Source organism: Antennarius striatus, chromosome 24, assembly GCF_040054535.1.
Source record: "Antennarius striatus isolate MH-2024 chromosome 24, ASM4005453v1, whole genome shotgun sequence".
Taxonomy (NCBI): domain Eukaryota; kingdom Metazoa; phylum Chordata; class Actinopteri; order Lophiiformes; family Antennariidae; genus Antennarius; species Antennarius striatus.
In genome coordinates this window covers 8,286,488-8,300,983 of record NC_090799.1, presented here as the reverse complement: position 1 = coordinate 8,300,983, position 14,496 = coordinate 8,286,488, and the positions used below count along the sequence as shown (strand labels likewise).

Sequence of the window (14,496 nt, the reverse complement as noted above, 5' to 3'; positions counted from 1 at the left end):
ACGTCAGCTGAAGCTGTGCACAAACTTCATAGGAAAAAAATGGAATAAATAATTAGTGCTGATTAAGACGGTCAATTTGCCACGATTTCGGAGTAATTGCGTAATTTCTAACAGACATGCAAATTGTTTAATGAGATTACTTTCTTATTTTTACAAAAAAAAGACTGTTTCATGGAAGACTGCTTGTTGCGTAACAGCATAATGACATTTAAGGCTAAATTAGCTGTTTGGTAAGCAGCACATCGCCCCTGTTCTCTGTTTACAAAAAAAAAAAAGTTTATGTTTTAGCTAGTTTTTTTTTTTGGCTTTGTAATCAAATTGGAGACCAATTCCTTCTTTTTTCAGTCAAAAACTGTCTGAAAACCCCCAAAATTATTCTTGATGAGTAAAAAAGAGCAAATTCTTACCGGAACAAGTAAAAGTGTTGCTTTAAAAATGACTACAATGATTAATTATCCTCATTTTCTCTTGATCGAAAATGGAATCAGGGCAGTCATATGGACTGGAAGAGTCTTTTTACTGATGAGTAACTGCTTTTATTGTCTAAAACTCTTCCCTCAATGATGCTTCTATTCTGTTGGAGGAAGAAAAACAGTGATATTGAATCGACGCCAAGCTCTGGACACAACAGGAAACGTGGCTGTTTTCCTGGCGATGGGCTGCGGCAGCTGATGGACCAGATAAGCGAACAAGCTCCTGTCAAATATAATAAGATTTAGCTGATTTTAATTTCCTTTTTTGGTTTTAATTTGCTGCTCCTGGGAAAGACGAACATGGGACGCTCTTGTTTGCCAAAATCAGAAATAGCCTTACGAGCGCGGGAGGCGACTCATACCTGCTCTCGCCGTTACTCACTGTCTTGTTTTCCTCTGAAGAGCCTTCGGAGGAGACGATCTGGGTCCTCAGAGAGCTGCCAAGTGTGGGCGTCAATTTTGAGGTGTTGCTTCTCCACTTTGAATGACAGCTCTGAGACCCACTTGTTGGATGCTGGTGCTGCAGAGCGAGACAGGAACAAGCAGCCAAAAAGCATTTAAAGACATGAAATGTGATAAATTAGCCTTGCGGTGCTTGTCATGGTGGCGATATTTACAGAAGTGTTTTTAAGGAAAGCGTCGGTTTGATTTCTCGCTTGTCACCTCGAGAAGGATCCAAGGGAACGGAATCTTCTGGGTTGTCCTCAAAGTGTTGAACTGATCGATTTATTTTAAGTGAAATCAAACAACACTGGTGAACAATGAGACCTTCGGGTTCACGTGTTTGCAGAGCGATCTGAAGCGGCCGACATTTCTCTTTGTCTCACTGATTTCCCATCCTGCACCAGCCTGCTAAGTAAAGCAACGTGTGTGTGTGTGTGTGTGTGTGTGTGTGTGTGTGTGTGTGTGTGTGTGTGTTTGTGTGTGTGCGTGCTTGCCCACTTGTGTGCCATTGGGTAATCTGTAAATGAGCTTACCAGCACGCATGTTTTTTTTTGATCCAGGACTTGCTCATTTTCTTTATTACAGCAGCAGCAGTGGGATTTTTAGATTAAATATCATTTAACACAAATCTCTTCCTAGAAAAGTAGAATGCAAAAAACCCCTTCATTGGGTTTATATTCAGGCTGATAAGGACGATTTTTTTTTTAATCAGCAAACATGCTGGTGTGTTTCTGCAGGAGTCATTACCCCATGTGCAGAGAGCTTTAGCATACTAGCAAGCGACACATGTTTTGCACTTGTGCTTAGCAATGAGCTAGCATGTTCTGGTGAACAGGGCGTTTTCGGGTGGAACACGATCGGTTCGTTACCCGGCTGTTTCACCTTACATTCAACGTCTTTTTTTCCAACTAATTCCTTTTTCGATTTTTTTCAAATTTGACCCTTTTTCCCATGATTCTCTGGGGCCCCCCTGTGGTTGTGGTCACTTTCCAACCGCCCTTATCACTTCCTGCTGACATCCTGGGTCGTCTCTGTCCTGATAAAGCAGGAGACCGAAACCACAAATGAATTCACTGAATAAATGAGAGGAAAATATTTTTGTTTCCTTCAATAATAACAGTATTTTTCCCTTAATCTAACAAAACCCAGCAGAATAACTTTATGTACTCTGAAACTGATTGATGGCTCATATACATCCAATAGATGGTATTAAATCGTATTTTTTTTATTGTCTCCCAGTCGGGATCGGGGTCAGATTCACAAATCCCTCATATCTGCCTTTTACCACCTCTATAAACCCGCTCTGCTTCTTCTGCTCTTGGAAACGGTGCAGGGTTGCGTGAGCAGTAAGCGAAAATGAAAGCGCGTTAAAAAGGCGCTGTCGGCGTCCTCAGGTGCGCCGCGTCTTACTCAGAAGTCTTGCTCTGAAGTGAAACACCGTGTGCAAAAAGAAACCAAAAATGTGATTGTTAAATAGGCGGCAGGTACGGGAAATTAATATTTGTGAATGAGAAGTTTGAACTTTACATTTTTTGTACAGGATGCAGTAAAGTAAACCGCGCAGATTACAGTTACGCTGATTTACTTTGCAGGATCCGCGTGGGCGTCGAGCGCCTTTTATGGCTCTGAACCGGTGAACTTGACATCCTGCTCCTTTCCTCGACGGCTCAGCGGTATCCAGGCTACGAAGCGCCATAGCAGCTCGCACAGCCTCGCAACGGAGCGAAAGCGGCAAAGAAGATTAAATAAAATAAACACTATGGAGTGGGGTCAGGAGATCGCACCGTTTGGGCCGATTCCCAAGATTAGATAATATCTTTTCAGGCCTCGGGCTCCGATCGCTCTGCTGCTTTGCATATACAGATTCATGTCTTGTGCTGACAAGTCTTCAGCTGCAGTGTTTTCCCACAGATTGATCATATGACACCCAAACACACACATTCACCCAACTTCCTGTTTCATTTTCCATCCATCCATCACCCGGAAGACGAGACGATCCTAATCTTCCTCGTCTTCGGTCGTCTATTCACTTTGCGGCTGACGGGTGACGCTGGAGCCTGTCTCAGGGAGGGTACACCCCGGATGCGTCGCCGGATGCTTGGTGGCTATTTTAGCTTTCAAAAGTGCAGCAACTTGTTCTCCGAGCTCTCGTCGTGCTCAGTGTAGCAAATGTGACTTTTAAAACTATTTAGCATGCAGACATGATGGTGGCATCAATCATCTCGTCTAATTCTTTGGACGTAAAAAATGCTGAAATACCCCTTTAGCCTGTGTTTTATTCCAACTCCTAATTTGAAAAAACTCACAAATGGAGTTGTTCATCCTTCCAATCCCAGCTGAAGCGATTTTTTAAAAAAAATCCTGAAAGTCGTGTTGAGTCAGATCAAGGTAGCTGTTCTTGTGCTCAAAAAAATAATCTAGTGGCTTTAATATAAGGCCACGCTCAAATAAAACTGTATTTCACCTAATTGCACACGACAGCAACAGCAGAAATTTGGCTTTTATTTCATGTGTTTTTGTCTGTTTTTGTGTCATGCGAACCTTTGGTCTCGTTCCAGTCTGCAGTTCTACCATCAGACAGATCGCTGGATGACTGCAAGTCCATATTATGGATTTGCGTTCTATTACACCTGCCAAATACTATTAATAGGACAGCAATGGTGTAGAGATTTAAGGAACAGCCTTGGGACTGGATGATTTCTGCCTCACACTAGAAAAAGTGAATGAGAGGTGCTTTATATACGCCGAGGCGCCCCTGTGAGGAACTTTCCTCATCAATTGTCTTTGTTAGCCTTAAAAAAACAAAAACCCCTCAGCATGCGGTTGCCGATGGAGACGCGCACGCAAAAGCCGAAGCGTGCATTAAAATTTACATCCCTTTCATCCTCCATGCAGTGACCTGCTTTCATCCTCTTATCCCCATGCATGCAATCACTCATCACGCCGCCTGGATCTGGGGTGGGGGTGAAGGGGTTAAAAGTTTTCACTGCAAAGAAGAGGGCCCGGCTTATCCCGGAGTCTATTTTTAGATGCGCACACACACACACACACACACACACACACACACACACACACACACACACACACACACACACACACACACACACACACACACATATATGCGCACGTGCATGCATGGTAAAAAAAAAAACAATGGTTATTTTTGGTTCCCCGTGTCGATGCCCTCGTTCACGAGTGTGCAGTTTGTGGTCGGCTAAAAACAGAGCCGCCTCCTTTGTGCCCCGGTCAGTGTGATCCGAGCATGAGCCTTATCAGGGGTAATTTTCGAGCCTCATTGTCACGTTTCTCCGCCGTGCACTCGTGCTAACGTGTTATTTCTATCCGTCCGAACCAAATGATGAAATTGTGGCGGAGTGTGCTCCCACAATGCCTTGCCCCCTCCCTCCTCTGCTGACCCCGGCAAACGGAAAGGATATTCCCCAGCAGCCAGACTCGGTCCAACCCTCAACTCTAAAATCAAACACTTCATCCTGGCCTTGATGATTCAGAAAAGCTTTTAATTGCGTCGGGAAGAAAATGGCAGATGAAACAAGAGCGACTGAAAAGAACATGGCGCGCTTTTGTCCCCTTCACCCGCCGGAGAAACGTGACGCGCTGTTTTCTGCCAAAGAGCTGTCAGCGCCAATTACATTTTACACCGCTGCCTCGGCTCCATCCTTGTGCCTTTTGACATTTCACACCACAGCAACGCTCGGATGTCTGACCCGGGGCGTCGAGGGGATACTCCTTTTTTTTTTTTTTTAACCCGAGTGGATCAGACTAATGGCCGCCGTCGGGACTTGAAACGACAAAGCCATGGGCTACGGTGAATACTAAACAACGCCGTTGTAGGTGTTTGCATTCGTAGCTGCTCTACAGTTGCATCACAAGTCGCCTAGCAACGTGCACGACACCATCACGGATGTCTTGTGTGCAAATAATCCCTAAACACGTCTAAAAAAACCCAGTCCAGATGAAGAGAGATGCTTTGTAACGAAGGCCGGCTCAATAATTCATGCATCCGTCTTCTGGTTCCTGCACCGGGTCACTGCGAGGGCAGCAGGCGATGCTTCTGCAGAGAAAACCCCCCAAAGTCATCCGTGCAGCTGAAGTTCGATGCTTTGGGGCTCCATGGCGGCTCCTTGGTGGTGCAACACCTACATGTTATTGTGGGATTGTTGAATGATGTTGCATAATCCCTACCAGCGTAGATAACATCAGATGCCAGGATGTTAAAACACAGGAAAAGGAATTCTTTCCCCTGGTTTTGCTTGAAGTTGAACTTTTAGAACGTTGGCTCTTCGCGAGATGCTCCTTAAATTATGAATGAGTACGTAAATCACATGCTTTTACGAGCACAGCTTTATTAAATGTATAAATCTGAACGCACTTCTAGTTTTTTAAATCTGTTTACTGGTCTACTAACCTCAAAACTTAAAGATCTTTTTGATATTTTGGACTCATTTTACGATTTGATGACAAACAACAGTGTTCCTCGACTGGCGCTCAGTTCCTGTCGTGTTTTTTCCACACTATTCCAGTCAGAAATATCGGATGAACTAATCGCTGCTCACTTAGGGGTCACCCGTTCTTTCTTTTTTTTTTTTTTTTTAATCAGCTGTGGTGACGTCATACCGGCGCCCTCGGGAAGCAAAATCTGCAAAAACCTGGAGGGAAAGGGTCTTCAAGGAGAGGCGGCGCTTGATTAATCGTATTGTTCCCGTCGGGTTCACCTTGTTCACTGGAGTCACCCTGGATGAAGCCGCCAGAACGGAAGTGCGCTGAATGTAATGAGGCCCGAGGATCCGCTGCTCTCTCTTTGTGACATCTCATTCCTCTCACCAAACAAAGGGCCTTTGTCGACAGGCATGAGGAAGACCGGGGTCAAGCTGGCCCTTACATGCAACTACATGCATGGAGGGAGGGGGGCAGGGGGGGGGACTCAATAGCTGACTTCTATTCGCAGCACAGATCATAACACGCGTGTTTTCAGTGAGCGGAGCTGCAGAAGCTTGAGTCGACTGATTCTCCGCCTCGGGCGAGCCGGAGCTATTTTTAGCTCCTCGTCTCCCAACGCTTTCCCAGCGGGATGAAGAAGACAGGAAGAGAGAGAGAGAAAGGGAAGGAGGGAGCAGGGGCTGCTGGGTAACTAGGCTACGTTCAAGATTGATGGACCATGTTGCCAAGGTGTAGGGCAGCTCTCCTCTGGCGCGTGTGTGTGTGTGTGTGTGTGTGTGTGTGTGTGGCGGTTGCTCCATCTAAACATCACAAGCGTCATCCGGCCAAACTGATACATTCACTGTCCCCCACGTTTTGTGCTAAAGAAGGCGTAGAGTTACTCGGAGCCACAGGTGTCAGGCGCGCACGGATGCGCCTCATTTCCAATGCAAAATCCGGCGGCGTGCGTGCGATTTGAATGGATTCATCAGAGGGAATCAGCCAATCATTGATGTGGATCTGTTTGTTTTGGAGCAGTAATGAACCCCCCCCCCCAGACCACAGATTTGACCCATGTCTGGTAAAAGTTTGAATTTGAATTTGAATCGCACCTGTTTTGAGGGGTGTTTTTTTTCATCATCATCCTCCCCATTGAGAGGATTTAGGTAAATAAATCCGTGTGTGTGTGTGTGTGTGTGTGTGGGAGGGGGGGGGTATGCTTGAACAGGACCAAACGTGGCGCTCCCGGTCCACACCCAAGTCCTCGCTGGCTTTGGCGCATCCGACGTTGCAGCCATTCATGCAACGTGGTGCGAGACGAATACACGTAATCAGCGCGCAACACATCCTCCAGTTTCTCGGCTAATTAAGTGTGTGTGTGTGTGTGTGTGTGCGTGTGTGGGTGCGTGCGTGCGTGCGATCCCGGTTCCAAAGAGAAATCCAGAAATAGATCACGCACAGCGGCTCCTCTCTTTTATTCCTCCAAAGGGGGTTTTACACGGCTTTTCATCTCCCATCCAAAAGGAGTAATTTCATGTTTTCACGCTTCAGATGTCTTTACCGTGTGTGTGTCTGTGTGTGTGTGTGTGTACACATGTGGATCAGGTGCTTATGGCGGCTATAAATACGCGTATGTTTAGAGAAAGTGTTGAAATAGTCACAGATTTTTGTGCAGCGCCGATGGATGTCAGCTCCATCCTTTTCTCTCTGCCGTTTTTGTTTTTCCTCTTTCGCCTCCCACTCCTCTCTCTCCTCCTTACCTCTGTCTACCCCCTCTCCACCACCTCCTCTTCCTCCTCCTGCTCCTCCTCCTCCTCCACCCCCTCTGCTTTTTATAGCCATGTCTTCCCAGGGCTCCGCAGCTACAAAAGCCTTTTCATGTTGCCACTATAATTACAGCCTGCACACTTAAGCACACACCCACGGACACGCATGCATACATGCACCGACGCCGGAGAAGAGCAACGGCACGGTGTCTTTGTGTCTGCATATGTGTGCGTGCTCTGCATGTGCTGTCATACACAAAAGGGTGAGCTATTTTTACCTCACTCCCTCCTCCTCTCCATCACCCACCCCCCCATCCCTCTCTGCTGCTGCTTGCCAGCCACATTTGCTATGCTGAGCACAGGCGGGATCAGTCGAGCCCCAACATCCTCTCTCCTCTCGCACACTGAACTCACACACCAACACACACACGAGCCGATGAAAACCCGTCCCCTCAGATTTCTTTATTTTTAGAGCGGCGGCCGAGATTCTCTGCAAAAAAAAATTTGCCGCTCCGGCTTCTTTTCTTTCCAGTTATGAATCGGGCCGTCGCTCAGGTGGCAGGAGCCGCTCAGCGGCGTGCGTGCGCTCGCCAGCCTGTGGTCTTAACCGCCTGATTAGTAGGTTTGTCGCTGAGAGCTCGTGTCAATGTTGCGGACCATTTTTGAAGCGGAGTGTGCTCTCTCTCCCGCAGAGGGGATCCTGGCCAAGGATCAGCCGCTGGAGGTTCTGAAGACATCAGCGCTCAACCACATCCCAACAGGTTGGACACTCTGTGTGTGTGTGTTTGTGCATGTGTGTGTGTGCAGGTGCGGATGTGTGTGTGTGTGTGCGTGTGTGTGCATCTACGTAATTTCACTATTAACCACATCCTGTGTTATTTTGCATGCAAAAGTGATTTCTGAACTGTTCTGTCACGTTTTAATTCGCGAATGCGTTCCATCTGAAATGGACGGGTTTGCGTTTGACTGATGCAGTTATCCCACAATGCCGTTTGGGTTAAATGCAATGCAGCCCCCCCTTCAACAAATCTGTGTTTGTCTTCTTATGTGAAATTGTCTCCAACAAAAAACTGCATCTCAGTTGATTTTTTGTTTGTGCTGCAAGTTCTTGAAACAGTTTGAGCTTATTTTTATTTATTTATTTACATTTTTTTCACCTGGAACATTAGAAAAAAACACCACAAAGTGTTATGTACCGTGTTTACAATAGCTGAGTAGCAGAGGTGAAGCCATTTAGACGGAGGTGCGAGTACAGTAGTAAGAGAGGCACAGATGGAGATGAGGTAATGTGAAGCGGAGAGGAGCGTGAGGTAATATATGCATAATGCATTATCTAAGTCCATAATGAAGAAGCTGGAAATGTTTTGCCTCTCATTTCACGCCACGAAGTACAATTTGGATTTTCTTCTTAAATTATAATGAAAATAATAATAATAATGCAGAATTTGCTCCCCATGCATTTGGTGTCCTGTGATTTCACGTTAGAGCAGCGGCGCACTCTTTGGTTGCTTTGGAAAGAGACAATAAATAACAACTTCCTCTTTACTCTCTCTCTCTCGCTGCTGCTCTTGTGTTGTTGTTATTTTCCGGCGCCTCCAACCACGCTGATAAAATATTGAAATTCACTGGAGTGACTTCATCAGATATTCTCGAAATCTGTCATCTTGGATGCAGAGAGCTTTTTCTTCTTCTTCTTCTTCTTCCTCGCATCGGTGCGATGGTTCGAAACCGTTCGCCCGGCGCCTCTTCAGAATGCGTCGTCACTTCCTTTGGGATGCGACGCGGCTCCACACACGGGGGGGGGGGGGCATCATGACTCAAAGTGGACACCTGAGTTGTGCCAGTGTTTTCATTTCTTCTACTTTGTCCACTCTTGTTGTGATTTGTCAGTTTAATGTGAGGAAAAAAGATTTCAAAATCCCCTTTTCAGCGAGTTCTGAAGCGTCAGTCGGCGTAAATTTTGCTAATCTCTTAGCCAGCAGTCCGTTTAAGCATTTAATTAATTTATAAATCTCTTTTTGCAAAGATTTTCTCTTTTCTGTCTTGAATAATTGAATTTTCAGCTGTCAGTCGAACCAAACAATCTTGATGGCGTCACCTTTTGGATGGATGCATTTTATTGGCACAGATATTTTGGGTAGCGTCAGATTAAATAAATGAATCTGTTCTTGTCAGATGCATGTGAAGAAAAAAAGTCCTGAAACATTTGTAAAAATACTTCAAATTGGTTCTTTTGCTTGACAAAAATTGTAGTTTCTGATCGACACAATGTGAGGACACAAATCCTCACAGATGACAAGCTGGGACAAGGGAATGTTTTTGGCCTGAAATCAAAAAAATGAATCACTCGGACGGAGGTTTGATCTTAATCCTTCATCTGTCTGCAGAAGATTTTGGTTTGGAATCGGTGCAACCAGTTCTCGGCTGCTGGGCTGGGCTCCAGCGTCTCGAGCGCAGGACACGTTCCTGCACGTAGCGCACCTTCCCCTTCACACGTTGGGTCCCTCCAGACTCACGTGTTGCATCTCTGTTGAGCCGTGGCGCTGCCGACCATTGGAAGACGTCACGGAGACGGCGACAAGTCGGAGCTCGCTCCGCTCCTCTGCGGGACTTGGCTTGCTGCTGCAACCATCGACTCATCCCTCCCGTCACGCCCTCCCCCGGGTTTCTTTTTTCTCACCCTGTCAGAGTTGGGTTCTTGTTTTTCCAGCGGTCACAGAGCTGCTTTTGGTTCGTCGCTGCATGTTTCTGACCAGGAAAAAGATCTCACGCTTTCATGGGAGCTAGGAGAAAGTAGCAGAGGCTTGATGGTCGCCTGACTCACCAGCCAGAAACCAATCAGTAAGTGGAACCACTGTTTCCCCCCCCATCAACAGATACTCTACTTGTTGCCTGGTTTGCTGTGAATCCCCGGATGTGCTGCAGTTGTCATCTCTTTGCACATTTTAAAAAAGAAGATCATTTAACAGCTCCACTCGTCTATTAAGCCCGACCAGAGTCGAGCTCAGGCAGGCAGACCGTGGGATCGTCGCTCGTCGAAACAGACGCCAGCCCTCCTGTATTTGTCTGGTATAAATAGATCTGCAATTGGAGCCAGAAGAGTTGTGGAGTGCGCCTGAGGGGTTGTAAACAGATTGTGATTTGTTTGTGGGGGGAGATTGAGGCGAGAAAGGTAAGAAGGCGACTGGACGGAGGAGCGGGGGATGCTCCTGGAGGAGGATGCGGAGGCGAGGTGGCGAAGACGATTCAGGGATGGAGCAGAAATTCCCAACAGGTAAGGTTACCTGCTGTGATGTCATGATGTCAGAGATTCCCTCTGATGCCTCAAATAATTTCCACATCAGACTCAAAAGGAACAAGGAGGATGTGAAACGTGAGGTCTTCCTGTTTTCCCTCAGGCTTCAGATTCAAGAGGAAACTGGAATTGAGCTGAAGTCTTTGCTCCTGTCAAACCTCCCGCCCCCCCCCTGCTGTTCCAGCTGGTTTTATCAGTTGTGTAACGCTCGCAGGGCTCCCCCGAGACAAGATGTTCCTCTTTGTTTTGGTTGTTCTCTGAGTGCCCCCCCCCCCCACATCACGTCTCTTGTCACACATCAGTAAACCGAGGTGAGCGTCTGACGTCAGGAACCGTCACACAAAGATTTATCGGAGCTGATCTTTGATGGAGTCGGATGTTTCCTGTAAACGATGCGTTCCATGTCACGTCTGACATTTGAGAACCGGTTTCTTAACAGTGTTTAAGGTTTTTTTTTTAATGAATTATGCTTTGTTTTATTGAGCTCGGCTGTCATCGGTTCGGCTGCAGGAGATGGTATTTGTCATTATCGATTCATCGTCCAGTGATAAAATGCTAAATGCCCAAAAGGGCATCTTTTGTCCAAACAACAGTTGTTGTTTTTTTTCTGATCAAAGTAGCTGCAAATCGTCTTTTCAATCAGTTTCAGTTGTGAAGGAAGGCAGAAGAGACGAGGCAGACGTGACAGAAGTTATAAGAAGGACTTATAAATGTTTAAAAAATCAAATCAGACACACACACACACACACAAAACACACAAAAATATTGGAATAAAAAGCTGCAGTAGCGAATCAATATCCAACAGCTGTTTAATACTAGTCAATAATTTTACTATCTGCTGATGATTATTTAAATGCTGCGGGATCTACCGTGTGTGTGTGTGTGTGTGTGTGTGTGTGTGTCTGTGTGTCTGTGTGTGTCTGTGTGTGTGTCTGTGGGTGGGGGGGTTCTTACTTGGCTTCACCTGAAACCATTTTGTGGTTTCATTTGTTTGGGAAATGCAGGCAAATTCCATACCAGGAATTTGAGCACATAGTATAAAAACCACACGGGGGAGAGAGAGAGAGAGAGAGAGAGAGATGGGGGGGGTATTATAATTAAAGGGAAGGGAGGGAGGGGAGGGTAAAAGCGACATGCAGCCGACTGGGATGTCTGCGAGTGTGTGGGAGATATTTGATGCGCTCCGACCGGCGTGGAGGGTTTTCCTTGGCCTTAGCGTGGAGGAAAGCGGGTCGAGCGAGTAGAGACGGTGAGGAGTGAGAGAGTGTACCCTGTGTGTGTGTGTGTGTGTGTGTGTGTGTGTGTGTGTGTGTGTGACGCTGGTTCCTGGAAAAGCAGAGGGCTGCAGAATAAACAGGCTGCATGCCTGAGACTGCCCTGTGATGTCACCACTGGGCAAATGAAGGACGAGGGGAGGAGAGAGAGAGAGAGGGAGGGGGAGAGAGGGAGAGGGAGGGAGAGACGCCCATCAGGTTAAACTGGAGCGGAGATGAGCGAAGAGCAAAAAGTGACAGAGGTGGCGAGCGAGAGGAGAAGTCAGTCGAGCTGGGCCGGGATCGCTCGTCATTCCCTTTAATAGAGAGGAAGAGGAAGGGAGGAAGAGGAGGAGCAGAGATAAGGAGGAGAGGAGCGAGAGAGGAGGCTGCTGAGGAGGAGGAGAGGAGGAGAGCACTGATGGGTACGTTGAACAACGCTGCCGATTCACACCTTCCTTTTATTTCTGCATCTTCTGTGCGGCGACAATGATCCAGGTTGGCGTGACAAGAGATGCCTTATGAGGTGTGTTTGTGTGTCTGTGTGCGTCACCGTTAATAAGAGCGCTGGGCTCCAGTGTGGGGGGTGTGTGTGTGTGGTGGTGGGGGTGCAATAAATATCCATATAGGAACATTTTGTCCAGGGGAGAGTGTTTGGATTTACGTTAGTTGAGATCGGCGCCGGGACACATGCAGCTTCTTTCCTTTTCGAACGTTTCCGACTTGATGGGCTCTGAAACTGATAGATCAGCAAAAAAATTAACGATCAAGTTGTGTAATGATGAGGTAAAAGAGATGGAAACAGCATCATCAACATCAACAAACAGCATACCGGAGCAGGAGAGGTGAAACTGAAGCTCAGCCCACCGGCAGAAGTTAGAAGCGAGTAGCATCACGATACGGGATGAGCTTGAAAAAGACACAACATGAACAAAAAGGTTTGAAAATCAAAGCTAATTCCTGCCTTAAGAAATGAATCTGAGATCAACAGAATGTCAGGATTGCAAGATTGAAAGATGTCAAGTGAGCTTAAAAAATGTGCAGTAATCCAAAGAAAAGGAGGGGATGGAGTAAACTGGCCCTAAAGATTATTAGCTGTGTTATTAGCTGTGCTAAAAGCTAAGCTGATGCGACGTCAAGTGGAACCCTCCATCCCTCAACAGGCTATACAAACCGCGCCGTTGAAAATAATTCAAATCAGCAGGAGATATTCCTGCGCATGTGACGCAGACTTTACAGCTAATAAATTACATCTATGGCTGAAGGAGAACTCCTGCAGAAGACGACCATATTTGCTCGACTCCTACCTCAAGAATGGCGTATTTATTTATGGAATATGTTGCTGGCAGCACCCAGACGTCACCGGTCACAGTGCATGTTTGCCTTTGACGTCAGCTGGAGGTTTATTACGCTGCTCCTCATCGGGACACCCGGAGCTCAAAAATGAGAAGTGACTCATCCATGATCCGGATGCAACGAGTTTTCTGTGTTTTTCGGATTCCAGAACAAGAATCAAAAAAAGAGCCAAAACCAGGAGCATCGCTGCGTTGAATTAATCAAGTGACAGACGTCACTGTCTGCAGAAGACTTGTGACGACTGGTCATCTGTTTTTTTTGCTTTTTATTTGCCTGTGCATGTGCAAAAAAGAAAAGATGCAAAATCAACTTTGACGTCACGCTGCTTGTTATTTATTCACACGTTTCTCTTCTCCCTGAAAAAGTTGGGAAATTCGCAAAGCTCCGTTTCTTTGCAGCTCCGTTTCCTTGGAGCTCCTTTTCTTGGAAGGGATTGAATGGCGGCGGAGGAGAGAAGAAGGGGTCTTCTGACTGACATCATCTGACTGGAAAATGTCAAACCTCATGTCCTGGAAACAAATAGACTTGAACGCTGTTGTCTCCCCTCACGTGACACCGGTCCTTAAGGATCCGTTTCGTGTTGTTGCTCTGCTCTCCTGTGGCTGACAATAGCCAGGGGTATGTGTGTGTATGTGTGTGTGTGCTTCTGCTGCTGCATTAAAGCACAAAAGAGGAAGTTCGTAAAGTCCCTTTATGACTTTAATGTGAAGTTAAGCTTGTTTGTCTGCACTGAAGATGATGTTCAGACTCTCTCGGATCCATTTAAGGGATATTCTGCGACTGCTTTAGGGCTGTATGGTTTTTTTTAAAGCGATGCATCCAATCCCTCGTGTTCATTTGTCATATCGTACCTGAGTGGCTGCTGGTTGGTCATTTTAAAGATATTTGACGTTTAGATTGAGCCTTCTTGTCACTTCCTAACAATAAGCGTGAATAATCTCTGCAGGTTTTAGATATACATGCTTCAAATGTAAATTAGCCACCAGCTAACGCTAAGTCTACACAGCTTTTCCTCCTGTGGTGCGGGAATCCGTGCTATTAAGTGTTTGCCTCTTTATTAACGCAATGTTTCAGGCAAAGTCTGCAAACATGTAGGCAAATAATCAGCTAATCAACTCTTTATTTATTCAGATTTGATGGGAGGAAGCTGAGTGATTGGAGGGCTTCCTGTGCAATGATTTGTGGGTGGCTGCGCCGGCTCAAGGTCTGCACCTCGCCGGGTCAATGCAATCTTTGTCGGATGTCGCCGGGGCTTGGTGTGTAACTGCATCATCAGTCATAGGTGTGTGTGTGTGTGTGTGTGTGTGTGTGTGTGTGTGTGTGTGTGTGTGTGTGTTTGATTGCTACAGCTTTCCTAATTGCAGCATGAAGCTTTATGATTCTCTTGAGAAGTTTCTGTTATCTCTTCTATCACAAGGAGGTCAAATGTCAGGGTGAGCTCCTCCTCCTCCTCTTCCTCGCGTTGAAGTGGT

At 46.4% G+C, this 14,496-nt stretch overlaps 1 protein-coding gene across 7 annotated transcripts in view; it reads left to right on the top strand.

The window, feature by feature from the left end:
* Nucleotides 1–14,496, top strand: part of LOC137591173 (histone deacetylase 4-like) — a 44,069-nt gene that overhangs the window by 4,072 nt on the left and 25,501 nt on the right. For 2 of the 7 annotated variants that reach the window (XM_068308989.1, XM_068308995.1), the window contains exon 1: nt 7,767–7,881. In XM_068308989.1, coding sequence (XP_068165090.1) covers nt 7,767–7,881 — 115 coding nt within the window. The other 5 variants (XM_068308990.1, XM_068308994.1, XM_068308992.1 and 2 more) reach the window with 5 other exon arrangements.